At 47.0% G+C, this 23,411-nt stretch overlaps 1 protein-coding gene across 5 annotated transcripts in view; it reads right to left on the reverse strand.

Annotated features, from left to right (window-relative positions):
* Window positions 1–23,411, reverse strand: part of Auts2 (activator of transcription and developmental regulator AUTS2) — a 1,119,825-nt gene that overhangs the window by 76,194 nt on the left and 1,020,220 nt on the right. For all 5 annotated transcript variants that reach the window (XM_028870211.2, XM_037198545.1, XM_028870212.2 and 2 more), the window contains exon 6: window positions 20,524–20,575. In XM_028870211.2, coding sequence (XP_028726044.1) covers window positions 20,524–20,575 — 52 coding nt within the window. The remainder of the gene's footprint in view (window positions 1–20,523; window positions 20,576–23,411) is intronic.

Here is a 23,411-nt window from a genome sequence, read left to right on the forward strand (position 1 = left end):
AGGTGCTGGCAGCACCGGGGGGGGGGGGGTTGCGTTTTGGGGGTGAAGACCTTGCTGAATAGGGCAACAGGTCACTCACTGACTGTTCAGGAGAGGAGGCCATGAAATAGGGCCACCCTCTCTAGTGCCCCCAAAGGTTTGCTCCGAGTTGCCTCTTCCTGGGAGACTACGAACCAAATCACACTTTGGGTATCCTGGGATGAGGCCACGATACAGGGGAATTCAGACTCTCCATGTGGCTGACTACAAGAAACAAACCCACAAAACTTAGTTCACAGGCTGGCGAGATGGTGCTCAGAGGGTTAAAAAGGCGGCACTTGCCTCCAAGCCTGAGGACCTGAGTTCAAACTCTGGGACCCACAGGGTGGAGGCAAAGAACTGACTCATTCCAGCTGCCCTCTGACCTCCACATACATGCTGTAGCCCATGTGCATGGGCAAACCTACACACACAAATATTTCCATGAAATAACGCATTTAAAAAATTGTTGATAATGCAGTATATACCACCAAAGCCCACAGGCAGTACCGGCCTGGCTTCCTGCACAGAGATTTGTCTCCCAGGGTTTCTGTCTCATCCAGGATATTCTTCCTTCCCATGGTTCTCAGCCACAAAAATAAATAAATAAATAAATAAAAATAAAAATAAAAATAAAAGAGGGTCAGGGTGGGGAGATGGCTGAGCAGTTAACTGCTTGCCAGGCAACCATCCCTTAATACCTACCACCTAAATGGCAGATGGGTGTGGCAGCTGGCCTGTAATTCTAACCCTCAAGGAGGGCAGGGTGGTGGTGGGGGGGGACGGGATCATCCCCAGAGCAAGCTGGCTAATAAGACTAGCCACATAGGCGAGCTCTGGGTTTAAATGAGAACCAGCCCTGGATGTATAAAGTGGAAGAACAATTGAGAACAATTCCTACCATCACCCTCAGGCCTCCACACGAAAGCTTATATCCATGAGCGAGCATACATACACATACACACACACACACACACACACACACACAGAGAGAGAGAGAGAGAGAGAGAGAGAGAGAAACATGCATATCCACACATGCATACTGCCCTCGTGAGAAATGGGACAAAAGGAAACTAAGAAGTGTAGTCCAGGGAAGAGGGTGCTCCTACACAGACATCTTAGACGGGGTACAGAGAAAGTTAGCCCAGGGCCTCCTTCATTCAGTCACGGCTTGTCATCTCCAGGAAACTATCAAGACACTCAGAGTAGTCATGTATAACGACATGTAACCCCAGCACTCGGGAGATGGAAGCAGGAAAACAGAGTTCAGCACGCACGCAGAAGTCAGAGGACAGCTTGCAAGAGTCGATTCTTGGCTACACGGTGAGTTGGGGGCCAGCCTGGGCTACATGAGAACCTGTTTCAAGACCACCAGAACCAAACAACAACCGCAAACACACTGGAGGAATTCAAAGAAGCCTGGCGTAGCCTGGCGTCGCGGTTCATGCCTGTGACTCCAGCACCAGAGAACCTGAAGCAGGAAGCTGAAGTTCAACAGCTTAGGCTATGGAAGGAGGAGGAGACCCTATCAGGACACAAAGCGGAAGGGAACGAGGGAGCTGGGGAGCTGGCTCAGTGGGTAGAGCGTTGGCTGTCCTTCCAGCATCAGCAGGGACAGCTCAGAACCACCTGTAACTCCAGCTCCACAACCCATGGATGTGAGGTGTCCACACATACACGTGTCCCCATAGATGGAAACACACACACCAAGCACACGAAAAATGGGAAAAGGAAAAAAAAAGGGGGGGAGGGGATCTGATGTCCCCTTCCAGCTTTCAAGGGCACCCACATACCTATGCCATACACACACACACACACACACACACACACAAATACACATTTTAAAAAAGTGATAAAAACAAATACTTGGCTGGGTGTGGTAGCGCACACCTTTAATCCGAGCAATCAGGAGGCAGAGGGAGGTGAATCACTGTGACTTTGAGGCCAGCCTGGTGTACGTGCCAAGTTCCAGGCTAGCCAGAGCTACACAGTGAGATCTTGTCTTAACAACAACAAAATTCTTTAAAACAAAAATAAAACAAACAGAAACCCCTCCGAGTATAATTTCTTTTTTTCTATATCCTCTAATCCATTAATAAATTTATTTTTGTAGTGCTGAGATGTGGACCTGAGATCCTGAACATGTTAGGTGAATGAACGCCGTACCACTCTCCAGCCCAGGATTGTTCTTAAAACGTTTCCCTCGTAGAGGGGATGTGAGAGGACGATGGATACAGCTCAAAACGTTAACAGGCAGTGGAGGCAGCGTGGAAAGATGGAAGCCAGTATTACGGTCCCTGTTGAGCAACAGCAAAGCAGGCTTATTCAGCCATCAGCCCTGGATTAACTCGGGAAGAATCAGCGCTCTGACGGTTGGACTGATGCCCGAGGTGTGCTGCCAGCTCTTGATGGATGGAGGTGGTGACATTCTTTCCCTGATCCTGAACAGCCCCTGCCGGCATCATTTCAATTCTCAGTGGTACCATGAGTCACCTCCTGGAAACAGAAGCTGCCTAGCCATGGCCTCTGGGGTGCTCTCAGGCAGGTCTTTCTCCCGCCGCCCGCCTGTCTAATCCACCCGCAGCTCTCCCCACCCCTTCCTAGTCCAAGAAGGAGTGAGCCCAGCCCAGGAAAAGGTCTTAGGCAGGACAGTCCTCCCACTTGAGAACTCAAGTACAAAAGGAAGTCTGCACCTAAGCACTTTTATATACAGAGGGGTTCTGTAAATATTTATAAGCCGATAAAATGCTTCCTTTAACACCGTTCAACACAGAGACAGGCAGACACTGCAGTGTTATTTCTGTTCGAAAGGCCACGAACTAACAGCTGGGATTTTTATGGAGACTCTCTGCCCTCTTCTCCCGACTTCCCTCCCCTGGGTAGTGTGTATTCGCGTGTCACGTACATGTGTGTCCGTGGGTGTGGAAGCCAGAGCACAATCTCGGCTATCTTATCTCCAAGCACCATCCCCCTTTTTAATTCTTAGAAATTATGTTTGGGGGGGGGGGAGGCACGACAGGGGCCCAAGTGTGGAGGTCAAAAACTCACAGGAGTTTGGTTCTCTTCCTCCAGTGTGTGAGTCTGGGGGATCAAGTCTTCAGGCTTGGCAGCAAGTGCTGGACCATTTCATCGGTCCCCCCCTTTCTCCTTTATTCAGACAGGATCTGACTTGCCAAGTAAGCTAGAATGACTGGTCAGGGAACCCCAGGGATCCATCTGTCTAAACATTGTTTTTTAAGTGAGTTCTGGGGAATCAGGCTCGGGTCCACCAAGCACTTTATTAACGAAGCCTTTTTCTTCCCCAGACCCTCTTTCCCTCCCTTCTAAGGCTCATCCAATCTTCCCCTTACCTAGAAGATCTTCCTTATAAAGATGGGGCCCACATTAGTAATCCCAGCACTAGGGAGTCTAGGTCAGAATTGTCACAAGTTCAGGGCAAGCCTGGTCTCTCTACTGAGTTTCAGGTCTTCATAATGAGACCCTGTCTCAAAAACTCCCAGCACTAGGGAGGCAGAGGCAGGTGGATCTCTGTGAGTTTGAGACCAGCCTGGTCTACAGAGTGAGATTCAGGGCAGCCAGGGCTACACAGAGAAACCCTGTCTCAAAAGGCATAAAAGGGGCGGGGGCGGGGCTGGAGAGATGTCTCAGCAGCTAAGAGCACTGACTGCTGTTCCAGAGGACCCTGGTTCAATTCCCAGCATCCACATGGCAGCTCACAACTGTCTGTCACTCCAGTTCAGGGAACCCGACACCCTCACAAAGACATACATGCAGGTAAAACACCAACGTACCTGAATTTAAACTCCGGCCTTCCTGACTGCACAGCAAAGTGCTCTTAACCATTGAACCACCCTTCCAGCCCCTCTATCTTTTTTTGGGGGGGAGGGGGGTGGAGAGCAGGACTTCTCACTGAACCTGAACCTCACAGATTCAGCGAGGCTGGCTGGCCACAAGGCCCAGGGATCTGCTTGCCTTGATTGAGATTACAAGTACACACAATCATGCCGGGTTTTTTATTGTTGGTTGTTATGTGCCTTTTTTTTCTTTTTCTTTCTTTCTTTCTTTCTTTCTTTCTTTCTTTCTTTCTTTCTTTCTTTCTTTCTTTCTTTCTTTCTTTCTTTCTTTCTTTCTTTCTTTCCTTCCTTCTTTCTTTCTTTCTTTCCTTCCTTCCTTCCTTCCTTCCTTCCTTCCTTCCTTCCTTCCTTCCTTCCTTCCTTCCTTCTTTCTTTCTTTTTTTTCTTTTAATGTGGGTTCTGAAGATCGAACTCAGGTCCCCATGCCTGCACGGCAAGCACTATATTAAATCAAGCTCTCTCCCCCGGCTCTCGCCCACTGACATCATTTGTTTCATAGCTGACAAATCTGATTTCGGAGGACTCCATGTCAAACATTTTTCCGGATGAACTTTATGGCTAAAGAAGCCTAAGACATCGGCTCAAGCGGCCCGGCAAGAGCAGGGCTCTCAGGGCCAGGAGATTTCCTCTGGGAAACCCTTTCCCTGCTCCAGGCAGATAATGAGAAAATGATGTCATCGGGGCTAAAATTAGGTTTCAGTGTGACTCTGTTGAGAGATGTGAAAGGTGACAGATAAGAGGGCGAAAATGTTTTCCAAGTGGCTTTTAAAAGCGGACAAATATAACTGCTTCCCACATCAGCCTATTAAGGGGAGCACTTGAGACATCTCCCTCTTCAAAGGGACACTCAGAAAAAAGCAATAGTGTGCGCCCGGCCTCCTCCTTTGCAAGAGTAGTCTTATGCGGGTCAGGCAAGCAGGTCTGCGGCATGTACCTGGACAGAATGCCACCACCTCCTCCTGCTTGGCAAAGACTTGGGAGTCGAACTAACTTAGGGCTTCTCTCACTGGCTGCTATGGAAATGCCCCCATTGGAAAATACTAGCTCATTCCTAATAAAACTGGGCTGCAAAGTAGACCAGGGCGCAAGGCACAAAGGAACGCTCATGAGCAGGAGACCTGTGGAGAAGGTAGGTCATGGCGCTGGCTGAGTTTTAACTGTCGGCTTGCCACAACCTAGAACCACCCAAGAAGGGAGTATCAATGGGGGGACTGCCTAGATCAGGCTGGCCTGTGGGTATGCCTGAAGGGGCCTGTCTTGCTTGTTAATGTGACTCAGCCCACTGTGGGTGGCACCATTCCCTAGCCAGGGGATCCTGGCTGTATCATAGTGGAGGAGGCTGGCTGAAAGCAAGCAGGCAACATGGGTGTGTTTGCTTGAGTGCGGATATGGTGTGAACAGTCACCTCTTTGGTTTCTGTACAAGGATGGACTGTAACCTGGAATTATAAGTCAAATAAGCCCCTTCCTCCCCTAAATTGTGTCTTCCCAGGGTATTTTTTATCAAAAGCATAGAAATGAAGCTCGCACAGTAGTTTAGAAAGTGAGGCTCCCCTGTAATCACAACACTTGGGAGGCTGAGGCAGGAGGATCCATGGTTCAAGGCTAATCTTTGCTAAATAGTGTGTTCCAGGGCAGCCTGAGCTATAAAGAGACCCTGTCTTGACCCATCTTCCTAAGGGTGAGGTAAGTGAAGATGCCTTAGGTTGTACCCTGGATCAATAGCTTGAAGATGATAATCAGGGTTACCTTTGATCAGATAATAATTAGGCACCTAGGGGTGTTGGGAAATCCCAAGAGCATCTCTCTCCATCAGGTTCAAGTATCTAGTAACCCCAGGGAACATCAAACATCCTGGAAAGGTGTGGAAGGAAAATAAAAATTGATAACCTCTTTTGGATGGGGTCCTGACCAACGCCTTCCCGGATTACCCAGTTTTCCCACGGTTTTCAGCACCGGTCATCTTGTTCTGTACCCCCTTCAGGGAAGACATCCACCCTCCCTTCTTGATGCTCTGCCACAATGCCAGGGCCGACCACCACCCAAGTCTGGGAAGCACACGCCTTGGAGCCAGGTGGACCCATTTCTTAACAGCTCTGTCCCTTGGAGTGAGTCACTTTGCCTTTCTGAATCTCAGTGTCCTCATCTGACCAATGGCTCTCACAGAGCTTAGAATGCTGAAGACAAAGAGCAACTCCTCGGGGCCGGCAAGATGGCTCAGCGGCCGAGCCCGATGGCCCGAACTCGAAGGACTAATTCCCTTGAGTCGTCCTCTGACCTCCACAAACACAGTATGGCACACACTCACACAAAACAAATAAGATTTAATAATTAAAAAACAAACTAAGTCCTTAATAAATGCCATCTATGCTTATTGTACTTCCTTTATTTCTAAGCTCGCTCCTTCCTCCCTCCCTCCCTCCCTCCCTCCCTCCCTCCCTCCCTCCCTCCCTTCCTCCCTTCCCCTTCTCTCTCCCTCTTTCTTTTCATATTTTTTTTGTTTTTGTTCTTTTGAGACAGGCTGGCCTGGAACCCGCGTCAATCCTTCTGCCTCGGCCCTCCCAAGTGCTGGGATTACAGGCATGTGCCCCTATACCTAGCTATTTTTGGTTTTCTGAGATAGGGCCTTACTATGTAGCTCTGGTATCATGTGGCTCAGTTTGACCTGAAACTCACAGCAGTCCTCCTGCCTTAGCCTCCCAAGTGCTGAGATTACAGGCATGCATCACCATGATCTTCTGTGCAGGAAGTCTAGATGATGTCATGCATATAAAATGCTTTAGCCAGTATATAATTAGATCAAGGTACTTGGTGGGCTGGGCACTTTAATATATAATGACATCATTGAAGTACCACAATGGGTCTATGAGGCAGGTTTGATTACTCCCATTTTATAGAAAGAAAATAAAAAACGGTGATGCCCCCAGATCCTTCTTTTGGTAAGTGTTAGAGCTGGGAGTCTCCAACACATGCATGCCCACATTTCAAGCTAGCCAGGGCACCACAACACCTACTACCCCGCGGCCAGCTCTCTTGTGGTGCACTACCTTGCACTCTAGTGACTCTGCATCCAAATTTGCCAGGTCAGCCTTCCTCAGATTAATTCTGTATAGCCTGGCCAGCCCACCACAAGTCTCTGGAAATCCTAGAGGTCATTCTCCTAAGCACCTCTTCTGTTAGTCCTTCAAAGGGTAGAGGCATAAAGGAAAAAAAAAATGGGCCATGAGAGGAGCGGAAAGAAGGAGAAAGTCATATGGAATACCCGTGACACAAAGGCAGAATGGGAGACTATGGGGGGTGGGGGAGGCCAGCAACTGGAGAGGTGGGTGAGTGAGCAGAAAGTAAAATGTTATGTGTGCATCAAAAACCCAGTGTAGAGCCGGGGCGGTGGTGGCGCACACCTTTAATCCCAGCACTCGGGAGGCAGAGGCAGGCGGATCTCTGTGAGTTCGAGGCCAGCCTGGTCTACAGAGTGAGTTCCAGCACAGCCAGGACTACACAGAGAACTCTGTCTCAAAAGAAAAAAAAAATTAAATAAATAAAATAACAGGAGGAAAAAAACAGCAGTAAGTGAAACCGAGTAAATACAAGGAAGCAATTAATTTTACGAGGACTGAATGGATTTAAGGTAACAGGAATTAAGGAAGTGGCTATAGGGAAACAGATCTACTGAAGAGCCTGCTGGCTTTATCCCAGGGCTATGCAAACCACGCCCACCAATCTGCAGTCACCCAAAAAGCCAGCCAGAGATGGCCCAGTCAGAGGGTAGGAATACCTAAGTGTAACTTCAGCTCCAGAGGAGCCAACACCCTGTTTCTGTCCCTGGGGCACTGTACTGTACACACACACACACACACACACACACACACACACACACACACACTCCACCCTGTTTTTGCCCCTGGGGCACTGTACTGTACACACACACACACACACACACACACACACACACACACACACACACCACCCTGTTTCTGCCCCTGGGGCACTGTACTGTACACACACACACACACACACACACACACACACACACACACACACCCCACCCTGTTTCTGCCCCTGTGGCACTGTACTGTATACACACACACACACACACACACACACACACACACACACACACACACACACCAGCTTCCTGGGCTGGCTGTGCCATCAAGTCAATGTTTGTTTTCCTTTCTTCTAAAGCCCATCTCTGTGCTCCCTCCCACCTGCCCCTCCCGACTGGGCAGGCCAGGTAGTCACTTGTTTTGGCCAATGAAGTATGTGAAAGAGCAAAACACACCCCCATGTAAGCTGAAACTTGAGGATGTGTCTAGAAACGTTCTAGGGTGTGTCTCCGTTCCTTCCTGTCTCCGAAGACAAGTGTCACAAAGGGGCTTGCTTCTCAGCCCCGTCTCCGAGTAAGGACAGGAGGACATGGGCTGACATATGGGTCACACCTAGTTTGAGCTTGTCGGTCGGCCTCTGACCTGTTTTGTTACCAATGCAGGCCGACAGAGCTCCTAGAACTGATGTGAAGGCGCAGGGGCCGATACGGTGTGGCGCTGGCTGTGTCCTAGCGAATGGATTCAACACAGAAGCCTGTCCGTCATGGAGGCTTTCTGCCATAAGCCTTACCAATAACAAGGACACCGCTATTTCCCACTCCTGGGATCAGTCTATACTGGTGTTCTGTCGTGTGAGGGTTAATACCGGCTGCCCATTGGGCAAGATCGAGAATCACCGGGGAGACAATCTTCTGTACATGGCTGTGATGGATTTCCCAGATTAGGTATGGAGGGGTTCGAGACGGAATACAAAGAAAGAGGGCTGACAAGATGGGGAAAGGTGCTTGCTGCTAACCCTGACAACCTGAGTTCGATCCTTGCAACCCACATGGTGGAAAGAGAGAACCAACTCCTGCAAGTTGTCTGCTGACCTCTGCCCACAGGCCGGGGCTCTCATAAGCCCGCACATGTACACACAAGCCCACAAAATATAAGTAAATGAATAAATGCAGTGTCTGTTAAAGGGAGAACGTGTGCTGAGCACCAGTGTTCATCTCTCTCTGCTTCCTGACTGCAAGTACAGTGTAACCAGCTGCCTTATGCTCCCGTCCCACGCTTTCTGCAACCACCACGGTGGACTGTACTCTTGAACGGTGAGCCAAAAATAAACCCTTCCTTACCGCTGCTTTTATCAGGTCTGCCTTGGCTAGTTTTATGTCAACTTGACACAAGCTAGAGTCATTTGAAAGGAGGGAACCCCAAATGGAAAAATGCCTCCATGAGATCTGGTTGTAAGGCATTTTCTTCATTAGCGATTGATGGGGAAGGACCTAGCCCATTTAGGTGGTGCCATCCATGAGCTGGTGGTCCTGTAAGAAAGCAGTCTGAGCAAGCCCCCCGATTAATGAGCAAGCCAGTAAGCAGCTCCCCTCCATGGCCTCTGCATCAGCTCCTGCCTTCAGGTTCCTGCCCTGCTTTAGTTCCTGTCCTGACTTTCCCCCAGTGATGGACAGTCAGATGGAAGTGTAAGGGAAATAAACTTTCTGCACCCCCAAGTTGTTGTTATTCATGATATTTCATCACAGCAACGATAACCCTAACTAAGACAAGACCTTCTGTTGTAGCAACAAGAAAGTAAGTAATACAGATTGCTACATTGATATCAGCAGCATTAGAGGACAAGGCTGGACTCTCTGATAACCAACAGCCTGTAAAACCCAGGGCTGGAACTACATACAGTCCTCTGCTTACTGATCAGACCAATGGGACCTGGGTCATATGTCTGGCCCTGGGAGAAATGGCATCCTGAACTGCCTGGAAGGCCATTAATGGTTGAGTATCTAAACCTAGTTTCAGAAGCCTGAACATTTAAGATTACTAGCTAGACGGCTCTCAATGTTAAATAACAAGAGTGTCCCATTGCCGGCTACTGTAAGAAGAGATGGTCCACACAGAACCGTTAATCACCTGTTCCCCCAGGAAAACTATCTATCCAGAGACTTTAGAAATAGTAGGAAATCTGCCTGCAGTATGTATCTGGACAAGGGTCTCGCTGGTTACAAGCCACTCTCATCCCTTAAGGGCGTGTCTTCCATCACTCTACAATAAACCATGTGTCTTCTTTACTACGGCACTAGGAGTCTTCTCTGGATTCTTTCTATGGAGATCACAAAGACTGGGGAGCCAAGGGCCGTTCAGAACAAGATGTGGGTGGCATTGGGAGGTTTGCCCACATGGAAAGTTTTGCTACATTAGACCCATGGAGACCCAGGAGAGCATTCCACAGGGGACTAGCTTCTTCCATTCCGATCCCCAGGCTTCGGGAGTTTGTGGAAAATCATCTCCAGGAGGAGAGACAGACACACACACAGCCTCTTAGGGATCTCCAGACACCACGTCAGGGGTGGGGCCTTGGAATGCCAACTCCTGGTAAATCCAGCAAAACTGGGCCAACCCTTGGGAGTCACCTCAGTGTAAATGGAGGAGATAGAGGGGACTTGGGAGGAGTCACAGAAAAAGGGGGAGCTGGGCTGGGGAGATGGCTCAGTTGGTAAAGTGCTGTCTTGAAGTATCAAGAACTGAGTTTGATCTCCTGAGCCCTTAATATATATATGGTGGCATAGGCTTGTGATCATAGTACTAGGGAGCTGGAGACAGCTGGGTCCTTGGGGCCGACTCTCCAGTCAGACTAGCCTAATCTGCAATAAATAAGCCTATGGTACTAGTGAGAGACCCAAGACTCAAATAACAAAAACAAACAACAACATAACAACAACAACAACAAAAAACAAGGTGGGGCTGGGGATATGGCTGGGTGGGAAAAATGCACGAGGACCTGATTCTGGACCCCCAGAACCCACGTAATGCTAGCTGTGACAGTATGTGTCTCTAATCCCAGGGCCCCTATGGTGGGATGGAAGACAGAGACGGAGAGGCCCTGAAAGCTCACAAACAACTAGCCTGATGTCCGAAGAGACAAACAAGAGACCCTGTCTCCAATAAAGCAGGAGATAAAGACTGACACCCGACCTTGTCCTCTTACTGCCAAACATATGACATGACACTCTCAAGATATGGTACTCACCCCACCCCACCCCACCCCCCAACACAACATGCGCATCCACGACTTGCAGGTACATACAAATTGAAAAGAGTGAGATTTCAGGCCCAGGTTCTCCCTGGTGGATTCGAGAATTGGATTTTCTTCCAACAAGAACTGTTCCTACTTTCTAAAGCATAGGCTGGGACAAGTAGGTAAAAATAGTTTGATGTTCGCTCCGGGCTACATAAAAGACAGCTGAGTGAAAGTTCAGGCACCATGAAATTAATAAGATCACCGTTGTGCCCTCTCCATTGCGGGTTCAGGAATAAATTGGGAGAAATCTGTGATGCACAGAGCAGCCTACTCAAGTGTGAATCAATCATTTTCTCCACTGACGTCTTCTAGCATTTTCTTTCACAGTATATTTACTGGATTCCTAGTTCACCAAAGTTGCTTCCTAAGCCTGAGCGGCACTGGGTTTTTAAAGTCGGCAAGACCAATTGTGTTTGCTAAATAAATTCCAGGGTAGAATGCTTTGACTTAGGCCCAGGCAAGGCAAGGCTTCTTATGTAAGACGTAAAACAATAAATAGTTTTTATCTTATCTGAAGAACTCACTGCGTGCGTGCGTGCGTGCGTGTGTGTGTGTGTGTGTGTGTGTGTGTGTGTGTGTGTGTGTGTCTACGTGTGCATGTGGGCGTGGGCATGTGCGCATGTGTTTTACTGCCAAAATAAAATAAATGGAATCAGCACACACATGATAACGCGCTCTTTGCTAACTCATACTAATTGCTGGGCTAATTGATGTTTGTTGAACTTTCTCCGTTTCATTGAGTGATTAGGTACAAGGCTAACAGTTGACATCTGTAGGCGCTTAACTGGCGTCTGTAATTACTGTTAATGTTAAATAATTGTTAGTTAATTGGAGTGGTAACTGACTGAATGGAATCCAGATTGTGAAGCAGAAAAGAAACCTAGTTAAATAAACATACATTTCTGGGAGAAAACATGGTGGGTTTTGTTGTTGTTGTTGTTGGGTGTTTTTTGTTGTTGTAGTTTTGCCCCGGTAGTTGACAGAAACGCGAAATAACCCAGAAGCATGGGATAGCCCACAGGCTTCCCGCAGGAAGGAAACCATACCTGGGGCTGGAAGATGGATTAGAAAGTCTTACTACAGAGGAAGGAGGCTTTGGTGGTCAACACCTTTCACTGCGGGTCCGCAACACAGACTTTGAGGTTTTCATAGCAATAATGATGATGATCACAATGGCCTACTGTGATTATATCCCTCTCACCGAAAACCAGACACTACACCAGTGTCCAAAGGAAACACGACATACCCGTACCCGGGAATGGGCTGAAGGGGGATGAGGAGCATTCATGCTTTTCTGGCAAAACTGCCGGATGTAAGGAAAACTATTTCCGACAAAGGATGCAGGAATCTCCCAATAAAGGAAGTGAAGGACTTTCTCGTGGGCTCAGAAATAAATCAGAGTGTCTGAACATTCGTGAAGAGACCGTTAGGGGCTGGAGAGATGGCTCACGCGGTAATGCGTTGGCCACACGAGCAAAGGCAGCCCAGGGTTCAGATCCCCAGCATCTACATTAAAGTGGAAGGTGGTGAGGGCTCTCTGTAATTTTAGCACTGGGGAGACAGAGGCTGGTGGATCCCTGGCACTTACTGGCCAGTCAACGCAGCCAGGCTCAGCGAGAGACCTAGTCTCAAAACATAAGGTGGAGAGCAAAAATCCTGGACATCAACTTCTGGCCTCTACACTCCTCATATGTTTTGTGTACAGTCACAGACACACATGCATTGCATAGTAATGGGTTCCCGAGTGGTCACAGGGACACTTGGGGATCTGAGGAGCTGGCCTTCCTCCTTTCTTCTGGAAAAGTGGCAGGGTGGCCAGAGCTGGACCTTCAGATACCACGAAGATCACCTGAGATGCTCTCAACAATTTACAAGTAAATGCTTGCGGTGGGATGCAACTCTTTCCTGTCCACCCACAGGTCCCTCAGAAAGCCAGGTGGCAGCAACTGGATAAATGTACTGATTGAGTAAGGGGGCTGGGGAGGTGGCTGGAAGCTAAAGTGAGTGTGATCCCCAGCATCCATATAAAAGCTATTCATGGCAGCCTGGTGCACACCTGTAATCCCAGAACTAGGAAGAAGACAGGACGGGAGCCCCAGCCCGCTAGCCTAACCTGTGAGCTCCAGGGTCAGTGAGAAAGCCAATCTTGCACAATAAGGTTGGAGAATGGTCAAGAAAGACCCCCAGCCAGGACATCTGGCTTCCACACGTGCACACAGCGCGCGCGCACACACACACACACACACACACACACACACACACACACACACACTTGTGTATCCAGAGGGAAGCACTTTCTCCCCACGTGGAGTATTTCTGGTCTCCTGCTGGCAATTTTACACTCGCAGGACAAGGCATCTGTTTCCCAGAATTCTCCAGGAATAATTCTATACAAACGGCTTCTGTATGTGAGAGTCAGACTTCCACGGGAAGGCCAATTTCCATGACAAAAGGGGCCTGATTGCGTGCTATTTGTGGTATGGGTTGGGAGAAGAACGAACTCCTTCTGACTCCTTTGTCTCACATCAAGCACCAATTACCCTTCAACACTATTTAATTCTCCACATGTAAGACATTTCTATCTCTCAAAACCCAAGAAAGCCAGCTCTGAGCTTGCACACACACACACACACACACACACACACACTCCCCGAGGAAGAAAAATAAAAAATGAACAATATTCTACCTTCTCCTTATCTGGGATTTCAGAGTCGATAAAAACAGAACTAATTTGCAGAGACTAAAATTGGCCCAATTTACTCATCAGGTTGGGGCTTGACCTGACAGTCTTCTTTACTCTAAACCCTTGCAAGACATCACAAGGGGCTGTAACATGGGCTCCTGTGTTCATGATAAAGGGGTATCAAGTCTAAGCCACATTTGCCTCCTTAAGCTATTCCACAGTCAACTGTATTGTCTAACTACTTTAGGGGAGGGACTTTTCCCAAGAAAAGTATTCAATCCATGGAGCCCTTTTCCTCCCAAGCTAACCAATACAAGTTAACACTGTGGCTATTAACAACTTCTTACACATGAAGTTGCTTGCCATACCTTAGTTTTTCTGGTTTTGAGACAGGACTTCTGGTTGGTTTTGGTGTCGTTATATAACTCATTATACTGCAGAGGGCGGGCTTGGATTTCTGATCCTCCTGCCTCTAGCACCTCTAGAGTGCTGAGAGTCCAGGTAGGAGCCACCACATCTGGTCCATGCAGAGACACGCATGGAAACCGGGGTTTCCCTCACGCTGCATAAGCACGGCACCCACCAAGCCCCATCCCCAGCCCCAGTCGCGTGTTTGGTTAACGGGTTTCTCATCCCATCTCCTCAGCTCTCAACGTAATAGCCAGGCTGTCTCTGTGTGATGTTGATAAAAAGCAGACCCCCAAATCACTCGGCAAACCTGTATTAATCACTTTTCTGTTGCGATGATAAAACACCATGTCCAAGACAATCTATAGAAGAGTTTTTTGGGGTTTACAGTTCTAGAAGGATGAGCACCATCTTGGTGGAGAGACACGTGGCCTGGTGGTTGGAGCAGGAAGCTGACAGGCCACATCCTTTATCATCAGCTTGAAATAAGACAGCCTGAACCAGAAGTGGCACTAGGCTTTTCATCTCAAAGGCCCCCAGAGATTTATTTCCTGTAACAAGGCCACACCCCCATACCTCCTCCAACACTGCCACCACCTGGGGACCAAGTTTTAAAAATGGGGACACTTCTCATTTTAGACCACTACAGCAACCAACCTTGACTGTGTGTCCCACTGGAAATCCTGTATCCAACCACCCAAGAAAAGCCCAAGCATGTCCCTCTAATTGGTATGGTAAGGCCTTGAAGAGGTCACCAGGAGCTCATGGTGGCCAAGCGTTCTCCCTGGTAGTTCTCACGGTGACACAACGTCCATGAGAATTTCCCCATCGTTGGTGTTGGAGATGAAGCAGGAGTCTGCCTAGCTGGTAGGTGATACCTCACTGCCCCTTCACTTTCCTGAAGATGCTCACCACAGGATTTGGATGTTTCTATCCCGCCCCCCTCAAGATGATTCCCCACCACCACCCTCACAGATAACCCTGTGAGAATCACAGCTTCTCTTTAAACTAGCTCAGGGGATATTCCCTAGCAGGGTCTAAGTCTACACTGTGGGACTGTTGTATTATGGCTTTAAAAATAATACAAAACAAAACACCTCCGGGCATAACAAGATCATCCCACATCCAGTTTGGAGTAGAGATTATCTTGCCTGGTAGTCATGGCAACTTACTGAACAGAACAATACACAGTGGTAGCTAGGTCTTATGGTAATTGTAAAAGAGCCGTTAATAGCCTTAGTGGGAGGAGAGGAGGGTCAAGGAACCTCATCTAGGAACTTAGCCATCACTCCCTCAGCTCCTCCCCTCAGCTGCAAGGGATCATGGGAGATTCTAGAATATACAGGAGGTAGAAAATGAACCAAAGTGGGGGACTCTATGATGCAGCGTCCACAAAGTTGTCGTCCATGATAGGGTGAGATTTTTGTTTTGGTGTCGCTGCTTTGGGAGTCACAGACACTCCTGTAAATAACCCCTCACCTGTGCTCTGGAAGTAAGGCCAATACACTAACCAGTTCGCCAAGTGGCACCTAGGTGAAATCATTCATTACTCTAGTCAGTTGTTGGCGCCCGAGCGAGCAAGTGTCCAGACATTTACTCATGTCAGCCCAGGAGAGGTTAATGAAGCAGGGACAGAGGTGGAAAGCGGGGTGAGGAAGATTACCAGGTCAAACACACCGCCTGCATACTTCCCCCTGCAGCCTGCCTTGGTTGGCTTCAGGGGGAATCCTGGGAAATGGACTGTGAGGCTAACTGAGGTGGCAGCCCTCCTCTCCTAGCTGAGACAGTACCTACAACCAGGCTGGTAGGAAGCAGACCGGAATTGTCAGCTCTCCTTCCCTGCCTGCAGAGCGCTTACTTCCCTTCCTCAGGGAGCTCCGCTCCACAGCAACCTAAGGGCTTTAGAAGAGATTCATCAGCTTGGCAGGATGAATGTGTGTGCACTTGCCTACACATCCAGGTGGCCAAACTGCCAAGGAGGAGCTATGGGAAGTGAGAAAGGAGAACAGGGAATGGAGAGATGGCTCAACAGTTAAGAGTGCATTCAGAGGGCCTGGTGTGATTCCCAGAACCCACCTCAGGCAGCTCACAATCACCTGTAATTCCAGTTACAGGTGATTCGATGCCCTCTTCTGGCCTCTTTGGGCACTGCACCCATGTGCATAAACCCATACACAGATAAATAGTTAAAAATAAAAGGTAATCTTTAAAAAAGGGAGGGGGAGGCCAGCCTGGTCTACAGAGTGAGTTCCAGAACAGCAAGGGCTACACAGAGAAACTCTGTCTCCAAAAACAAACAAAAAAAAGGGGGGAGGGATAAATATTGGCCATACTGAATCAACTAGAAAATTCCTTTGTGTGTGTGTGTGTGTGTGTGTGTGTGTGTGTGTGAGAGAGAGAGAGAGAGAGAGAGAGAGAGAGAGAGAGAGAAAGAGTCAGAGAGAGAGAGAGTGTGTGTGTCTAATGTATTTGTGTGTACATGTTTGCATGTGTGTGGAAACTTAAAAGTTGATATCAGGTGTCTTCCTCAATCTCTATTCCCCTCATTATTATTGTTGGTGGTGTTCATATGTGCGCTTTTGAGCACATGTGGGTTGCCATGGCAAATGTGCAAAGGTCAGAGGATCACTTCGTGGTCCTCTTTATGGAACTGGTTCTCTACTCCCAGCTTTCCATGAATTCAAGGCATTGAATTCAGGTTGCTACACCTAAGAGAACAGCACCTTTATCCGCCGAGTCATCTCACAGGCCCTCTATCTTGATTTTTTGGAGGCAGGGTCTCTCTTCCTGAAAGCTACCAAAGTAGGCTAAGCTGGCTAGCCAGTGAGTCCCAAGGATCTTCCTGCCTCTGCCTCCCCACTGCTGGGTCTGCAGGAGTTGGCCACCATATCTGGCTTTTAAAGAAAGTTCTGGAGATCCAAATTCAGGTCCTCATGCTTCCAAGGCAAGAACTTTACCTAGTAAGCTCTCTCCCCTGCTCCCAGAAGCTCCCTTAAGCACAACACACTCCAGAAGATGGGGACTCACAGAGCCTATTGCTCTCCTAGCTGTTCAGCTCCCAACACAAGGGCAGTAAGTAAGTCAGTCTCTCTCTGCTTCTGCCTCCATGGGAAAACTAATTTTTCCTTTGGCAGATGGTTGAATCACAAAGACAGAAGGATTCATAAAATTCACATGAATATCCTGTAAACATTTAAACACATCGAGATTAGATAAGGCAACCATGACCTTGATTAAAGTTGAGCTATTTTTTTTTTTTTTTTTTTCAGTCTACAGCGATAATCCTTCCAATTTGCAGGCTCAGACTCCATGCCTCTCTGGAAAGGCTCCCTTCTCATAGGGTATGCTGTGTGTGTATAAGCAAGCACATGCCACCTGATTAACTTGCTGTAAAACTGGAAATAAAAGGCACCAAAAGAAGCAACATTTTGGAACACCTATGTGGGTCGTACTCCACTGAATTGGATTGCATCTACAACACAGGAACATTTAAATAAAAATCAATTGGTAAGTTACAGAAAACACATATTCATCATACCCCTGTCTGTTCCAAGCCATGCCCCTTGCCAATTAACTGCTTTATCCCAACTGGAGGTGCTGGCCCAGAACTAGATTTACGGAGGATTGAAAATTCTGACCTGTAGACGCTAAATGGCTTGTTCAAGCTCACAAGCAGAGGGATGGACTTGAGCCACGGCCCCTTGCTGTTACAGCCTGGGGCTCTGTCTCCAAGCTGAGCAGGCCAACACCAAAGCTGCCAACTCCCCAGTCCCTGGCCCAATCAGCTTCTGAGCTTACCACTGCCCTCCAACAGTGAAATTTTATGGACCAAATCTGCACACCCACTAGACCACCAGGCTTGGAGGCATAACCTTCCCAGCTAAGCCTGCTACTCTGAGACCAGAAGACTGCCAGGCTCCGGCGAAGGAGAGGGGGTGCTATGTGGCTTTGAACATCTGGCTCTGAAGAGTGCCAATGTGAGACTCCCGGAACACCCTTGCTAAAACTGTTCAATAAGAGAAGGCCTTTAAGAATTTCCCAACTGTGTCTGTTACCTGGTGTCAATCTGTCCTTTCTTGCAAAGCTTTAAAACAGGGCACGTGTGTGTGTGTGTGTGTGTGTGTGTGTGTGTGTGTGTGTGTGTGTGTACACAGAGATCTTTTATGCGAGCAAGCCCGGCTTACTTGAACCTGATGTGAGAGAAGACGACAGATGAAGGACCTGCCAATCATGTCTCTAGTCAGCACTACTGCTACTACCAGGAGTAAAGACAGACACCAAGCCACACGAGCCTAGTGAGGCTCACTGCACCTGTCTCCCCGGAGTTACTGACATCAATGCCACACAATGATTTTTTTGGTAGTTGTTTTTCTGATATTTAGCAGTTGAAAACTATGCTGATGCTGTTTGTGACCCCTGGCTTCCCTCAATCTCTCTCTCCAGGGAGAAAGGGGCTGTGAGGACCAGGTAGTCAGCCTACTTCACCAACACCTGTACTTGGCACACCGATTCAGGCGCTTGTCATCCGAGCTACCAACAGGAATTAGCATAAGGCATTAAGGGGAAACTCCAGGGGAGGAAAGAAAGGCCATTTTGATGGAAATAAGGGGCGAAGGAATGATCCAGTCATCAACTAAAATGCCTGTGTACATTTCCCAAGCAAAGCTTAGGAGAAAAGCCTGTGTTGGTTTTAGTATACACAAAGAAACCTTAATCCTTTCAAGGCAACTGAAATCACCCCCTCACTACTCTCAGAAAAGCAGCTCAGAAGAAAGGCACCCGGTCAGGGGCATGACTGCTCGCTGCCAAAGAGATGCCACACATCGCTCAGTGTAAGTAAACAAAAATAAGAATATGGGAAGTGTTGCACTGCAAACTCAAGGGTGGGGTGGGATGGGAAAAAGAGAGAAGAGACAGGAAAGAGAGAGAAGGGGGCTCTTCAGCCCTCAGGCTGCCTCTTTCTCCTTCCCAAGCTGCAGTCAGAGCCAAACCCAGAGCCAGCTTAGAAAGGGCTATTGCTAATTTAGCACAAGAAACACACCATCCCCGGGGACTGGAAGTGTATGTGCCTGGGCTAGGGGAGGTCAGAGAGTTCTAGAAACTGCTTTGGGTTGTGACCTGCCCTGCCTCAGTTTCCTCTCCTGTCACCTTTCCTTTTTATCAAGGACACCTCCAAGGCCCACTAATTCTTTCCTCTCAATCGCAGGGTCAGAAAACAATCAGACATTCCTACCCTTGAGGGAGATGTGCTTGCTGTCAGGCACCCACATCAGCTTTTCGTTGGGCTTTCAGCATTATACATAACAAATGTATACAAACTTCTCAGGCCATTAAAAAATATGATGGAATATAAAACTGGAATCATATCATGCAATGAAAATACAAGATCACATTCAATTATGACATTAATTCTGGGAGTCCCAGCAAACGTATAAACACACCCCGGAGACAACTTTAAATACAATGTACTATTTAGAGTCAAGGTAGGTTCAATTTCAAAATAATCGCAGAGCACAAAATAACTGTACACAGAAATGTCTTACTAACTAGTGAGCAGGAAAAAAAATAAAAATTAAAAAAATAAAATTAAAAATGAAATAAACTGCCTGCTGAAATAGTCTCCCATTTCACCCCATGGGCATCCCGTGGGCCCCTAACTCCTGGTCCAGGGCCGGTCCAGAGCTCCCAAGCATCCTTAATGGAACAGAGGCCAGCACGCCTTTACTTGGCAATGCTCCCACAAGCCCCTAAGTCAGGTTCTATAGTGGGAAGGGGAAGGTAGGTTGGTGTAATTTGTACCTTTCAGCTTACACACTCTTTGAAGCCAATGCATGGAGATTCCCCTAAATTCCACCGTGTCCAATGACACTCGTACAAATGAAGACTGCTGAGAAGCCTACTGGTAGTTATTTAGGGTGAGCCTTCCCTGAATGTACCTCGGCATCATTAGCCTCTCTTACTCCATAGACTGAGGTTTGGAAGAAATAAATGGGGAAGTGCGCATTTAAATTCTGCCCTCTTGCACATTTATTAACTTTACAGAGAGCCCAGAGCAGAAGAAGGGTTGGCTTATGGCTATAATGCCGTGAATACTAAATACCCTCCTGAGGTACACACATTCTGTTGATAGCACTCTGATTGCCGGGAAGTTGATAACCCACAACCAAGACATTGTAAAAACATTCTTCTCTACTGCAGCGGCCTACATAAAATTCACACCACCAACCAATTTAAACCAGGAATCAGTACGTTCTTTCAAAGTGAACTTTCTCTCCCGCTTCTCAAAAACATCCAGATTCCACAGTGAGCAAAAGCGTAAAATGTGAAGACAAAAAGACCACATGGATTTTCCTTTTCTCTTTCTTCTTGGACAATGACAATGAGATGCGTATTTATTTTAAAGCCAAACATTTACAATAATAGAGGGGGAGGGTCTTACCTTTGTTTACAAGAACAGTGTTGAAGAGTTTTTCAGAGCTAGCATCTGATGCCTGAAAAACAAGAAGGCGTTAAGACTGTCAGTGAAGACCATCACCCACAGCCTCATTGGCTGCTATGATTTTAAATCAATAGACAATATTTTAGGGAAATACAAGAGTCAGTAATTTCCCCCAATCCTCCATAAGGTGGTGCTGCTTGACTGCTGGAGAAAGCCTGCATGGCAGCTATGTACTGGGGGGAAGGAAAAAAATCTGATTTTCAGAATGTGTCCTTATTAGACATATTATCTGTGCAAAACATACTCCTACAAAACGGTCCACAAGGCAATTTAGTTCATTCACAAATGATTTTCCAGTTCTGTTGACAGATCATTATTTTGGAAATGGCTTTTTTTTTTTTTTTTGGTCACCAGATTTTTGTGGGTTTTTTTTTCAATTTTCTTCCACAAATCAGAAATGTGTATGTTTGGACATTAAGCTTTTCCTCACTAAAGTGTCAACCAGTATACTGAAAAATTCATTTGCTTTTAAAGATGTATTTGATGACGCCGGTGTTCAGGATTTCTCACAGTCACCAGGCCAACCTCAGTGTTTCAGACGAGGGCTGACCCTGCTTAGAACCTGGCCACCACGGTCACCAGGATTACCTCCTTTTCATGTTTTCCAGAGATCATGTCTGCTAATTATTACACTGGCGTGAGGGAAGTCAATAGCCTGTTTAAACAGCAAGACTAAAGTCAACTGAAATCATACACTAGTGTTCCGGGAAATAAACAGTGAGTCAGTTTCATGAAAGAGACGGTAATGTTCAAGATCTACTGCTTATTTCTAGGACTTAGAAAAATGGTAAAATTAAGCAAGCTCACTGTTCTGGTTTGAAGACACCTCTTTGAAACGTTAGTGGTCAACCTACATTCATGCTGTGTTTGATTTGTAACCCTAATGAGAAAACTCTTATCTTTCATGTTTTATATAGAAATGCATAAATTTGACAAAGCAAGGCATAGAATGTTCAATAAATATGGGAGAAAGAAATATGGGGAATAAGGGCGAGGGAACTTGGGCTGGCTTTGGGGGACAAAGAAGATATTCTATGTAGTCTTTCAATGCTACATTGATGGAGATGAAATATTTCTGTGTATAACTGAGGGAAATGTTCCAGTTCACAAGGCCAGGAATATAAAAAGACCTAACCTATTTTTATTATGGCTAGTTCTCATTTATTTTAATTCTAATCTTCCTTCTGCAGGGGGGGAGGGTTCAGAGGATTAATAGGATCAAGGGCAAAAATGTTCAAAATAAGTATTCAATGGCATTCACTTGTGAAAAATCATACAGAAATTCCATCCCCCTACTTTTGCAGGGATAATAAAATACACCCATATCTTCCCTGACATCATAAGAAACACTAAACGAAATTATATTATGTTCTAGTAGCATTTCATAAAAATGAGCCACAAAGAAAGTCTCGGGGAAGGTATTCAGCATCGAACAGTCCAAGCATATTAAGTTACAAAGCCCCAGCGACCTGCCCGACGTGCAGAGACGTGTGGCTCTGACAAAGCACACAGGTTTCGGCTGTGCCAAGGTGTTACTCTACCCAACCATTAATGAGATGTCTACACTTGTGAGTTCTGCACTTTAGCATTCAGCAATTCGAACGAGTTTCGCATCATTCTTAAAACACCGTGAACTGTTCTTAGAACGGTCATTCACAAGTCGTGGCTTCGAAACTAAAATGGAGTTAGTGTTTTCTGAGAGGAGAAAAGAAAACACCTACACACAAGCAACTCTCTCTCTTCAATTATTTTACAGAGTTAAAAAAAAAAAACAGTTGAAAAATTGAGTCTAATGGGCATAAAGAAATGTTTAAAAAAAAATTACTGCTCTTCCAAGATGGCAAAATCATATCTGGGGGAAGCTAAGGATGCGTTTCCAGTTGCTCTCGGTATGGAAGCCGGATGAGGCTGTAGGTGGCAGCCCCTGTGATCCCGTCCCCTTTGTGAACACCACTGGGCTCTGAGTACACTCTCAAGTAGATAGCGAAGTGACCCTGAGGACCTGATGATGCTCTGTGACCAACAGTTATCAAGGAGACATATTGACGGATATTCAAGACGCTCAGAGCAATGCCATCTAATGGAAGCTTTTCGAGCCTTTCAATTTACTGATAGCAGTCACAAAGTGCAGAATTGTCTCTCGTGCCTTGGGGTAAGGAGATGTCTCAAAAGACCTCCTTTGGAAAAGCAAGAACACCAAAGGTGCACACACATAGGCCTCGGTGGCTTGGTTGAAAAAGAGTCCTTCTGGTTCCTTGTTTTCCCATCTGGCCTCGTGGACCATCTTCATTCAAATTCCTCGAGAGTCTCCCAGGCAAAGTCTTGATGGGTGCAAATTCCACGTAGATCCTTCGACTTTCTTCAAGTAACTTTCCTTCACTTAACACTTTTAAAAATCATTTGTACAGGGTGGGTGTGGTGGCTCACCAGGTAATGTGTTTGTTGCCAAGCCCGATGAATTCAGTTCGATCCCCTGCACCCACATAAAGGTGGCAGGAGATAACGGATTCCTGAAAGTTGTCCTCTGACCTCCTCGTACACCCTCCACATACAGAAACACATATTTTTTTAATCGTTTGTACAAATCACTGGGCTCCTTGGCTCCTTAATTGTGGAGACGTTTTCTTTCTTTCTTTCTTTCTTTCTTTTTTTTTTTTTTTTTTACTTTTAAGAGGAAAAAATACATTTCCCTCTATGACTTGGATCATTTCCCTAGCCAATTTTCCTTTTTCATTTTAAATTAGCAACAACTAAGGCAGGTGCGGTGAGTCTAGCGGAAGACGCACCGGGTGTCTTCCCTCGTCTCTCCGGCACCCTGTACCTTTAGC

Source organism: Peromyscus leucopus, chromosome 23, assembly GCF_004664715.2.
Source record: "Peromyscus leucopus breed LL Stock chromosome 23, UCI_PerLeu_2.1, whole genome shotgun sequence".
In the NCBI taxonomy this organism is placed as follows: Eukaryota; Metazoa; Chordata; class Mammalia; order Rodentia; family Cricetidae; genus Peromyscus; species Peromyscus leucopus.